This window comes from Monoraphidium neglectum (genome assembly GCF_000611645.1).
Source record: "Monoraphidium neglectum strain SAG 48.87 unplaced genomic scaffold scaffold03884, whole genome shotgun sequence".
NCBI lineage: Eukaryota > Viridiplantae > Chlorophyta > Chlorophyceae > Sphaeropleales > Selenastraceae > Monoraphidium > Monoraphidium neglectum.
Window position 1 is genome coordinate 1 of NW_014009745.1, and position 2,039 is coordinate 2,039.

Consider the following 2,039-nt stretch of genomic DNA (forward strand, 5'->3'; position numbering starts at 1 on the left):
GGCACCGACCGCGCGGCAAGGGCCGACTCGGCCGCGCCCTCGGCCGCGGCCGCGCACTGCCACAGCTCTAGGGGCGCCTCCAGCCTGCTGCCCCTCCACCTTCCGGCCTCGACGCGGCCGCTGCTATAGGTGCGGACGCCGACGCCGTCCATCGCGCCGGCAGACCATTCGCCTTCATACGTGCCGCCCTGTCAAATTGGATGCGAATGGTTTGATGAGTGGAAGGGAAGGGAAGGGTGGGTAGGTGGGTGGGAAGCCGGGATGGGAGGGGAGGGGGCAGGTGGGGCAGCCCGTCTAGCGGAGGAGGGGGCCGGAGGCGGCGCGGGGTTTTGGTCGGAGGGTTTCGCTGCGGCGTGGTGTTGAGTTGAGGCGAGCGCTTTTACGGGAGTGTGGCGCCCGAGAGCCCGCTTTGCTCCTCATAAGCAAAGCCGGGGCCCCGCATCGCGGGGTGGGCAGCTGGGGTTCAGGGGCAGGGTACAGGGCGGACCAGCTGCGAGACGCCGGGCGCCCGTTGCGCCCTGCCGCCCGTCGCTCGCCGGCGGCGGAGCGGCATGTGCCGCATGAGGGCAACCGCTTTCGATTTGAATCGCAGCGTTTGGGATACGATGATAGCTGGGAGGAGCATGGGTAAAACACGTCAAAAAACATACACATATATGTATTTTCATATGTACGTGAATGTAAGTGACTGTAAATTCATGATTATCAAGGGGACACGCGGGCTCACGCGCCTTGGGGTAGTAGTAGACCCCGCGGCCGTCCTTCACATTGCCGCGCCACTCCCCCTCGTACCGCGCCCCCGACGCGTACCTGCGGCGCGGGCGGGGGCGGTCGCGGCGGGGTGCGGCGCGGCGCGGCGCGGTGCCGCCGCGGCGTTGCACGGGGGCGGCGCTTGTCTTGCAGCCGGGCGCCGCCGGGATCGATGGAACGGGCGCCCGGATCAGCCGGCGTTCCGGCAATCCTGCTGGCCTTCGAGTTCAACGTTTTGGCGCCGAGCCGACGAGAGGCTCAACATTCGATCGGGATCGACACCCCGCGCCCCTCCCCTCTGTGCTCACGTGTAGACGCCGAGGCCCTCCTTGCTCATGCCCCGCCACTCCCCGCGGTAGACCCCGCCGTCCTCGTGCTCGTACGACTCTGGAAACGCGGGGCCCGCGGAGCCGAATAGAAGGTAGGACGCCCCGTGGACTGCGCAGTCCGGAGGTGCAGTCCGGGGAGCAGTCCGCGGGTGCGAGGGGCCGGGGTTGAGGTTGGAGGGGCCGCGGGGCGCGCGCGACGCGGCAGAGGTCAGCGCATGGGTGCGGTGGGTTCTGACTTGTTTGTGGGGCGTGGGGTGGGCTGCACGCGTTGAATGTCAGCAAGGGGGCACCCTCCATCAAACGAAGGGCGGATTTGGCACGTTCAGGCGCGCCTCAGAGCGCGACAGACCTTGCCCATGCCAGCAGGCAGTAAAAGCGTCGGCCTCCAGAAGGGGGGGGGAGGTGGGGGTGCCGCACCTGCAATAGTGTTGGCAAGGAGCACCGCGGCCGCCGCCGCGACGCCGGGCGGCCCGAGGGCGGCCTCTATGAAGGGCAGCGCAACCGCCGCCGCGGCGCCGCCGGCGCTGCAGCCGCAGAGCAGCGCGCGCTCGCGCTTGTGGCGCTTTGCGGCGAGCGCCCTGGCAGCAACACAAGGGGGCCAGGGGGTGGCCGATGAGGCACGATCGATGTATGTACAGCGGTAAGCATTTGACACCGTACAAAAAATTCAATCATTCCCCAATTTGGACGTGCGTAGGTATGTATGAAACCGGGACAAAGGCCGGTGTTCAGGGTACTGCAGGGCCAGCAGGCGCTGGGTGGCGCGACGACACTGCCGACCCTGCTGCCGCGAATCAGGCTGTAGCGCACCCAGAGGCTGACTCGGGGTGCGGCGCGGGCGCGGGCGCCGGCGAGGCGAGCCGACGAATTGTGTGGCTGTCGTGCAAGGGGGGCGCCGGCTTGCAGCGGGCGCCGGGCGCGGGGCGGGGCGGGGCCGGGCAGGCCGACGCAGTGCAGGCG

General features: G+C 68.9%; 1 protein-coding gene across 1 annotated transcript in view; it reads right to left on the reverse strand.

Moving 5' to 3' along the window:
• Positions 1 to 1,054: 1,054 nt before the first annotated feature.
• MNEG_13532 (hypothetical protein) overlaps positions 1,055 to 2,039 on the reverse strand; it is a gene marked incomplete at both ends in the record, with an annotated part of 4,639 nt that continues 3,654 nt past the window's right edge. The window contains 2 exons of the mRNA XM_014037996.1: positions 1,055 to 1,188; positions 1,497 to 1,657. Coding sequence (XP_013893450.1) covers positions 1,055 to 1,188; positions 1,497 to 1,657 — 295 coding nt within the window. The remainder of the gene's footprint in view (positions 1,189 to 1,496; positions 1,658 to 2,039) is intronic.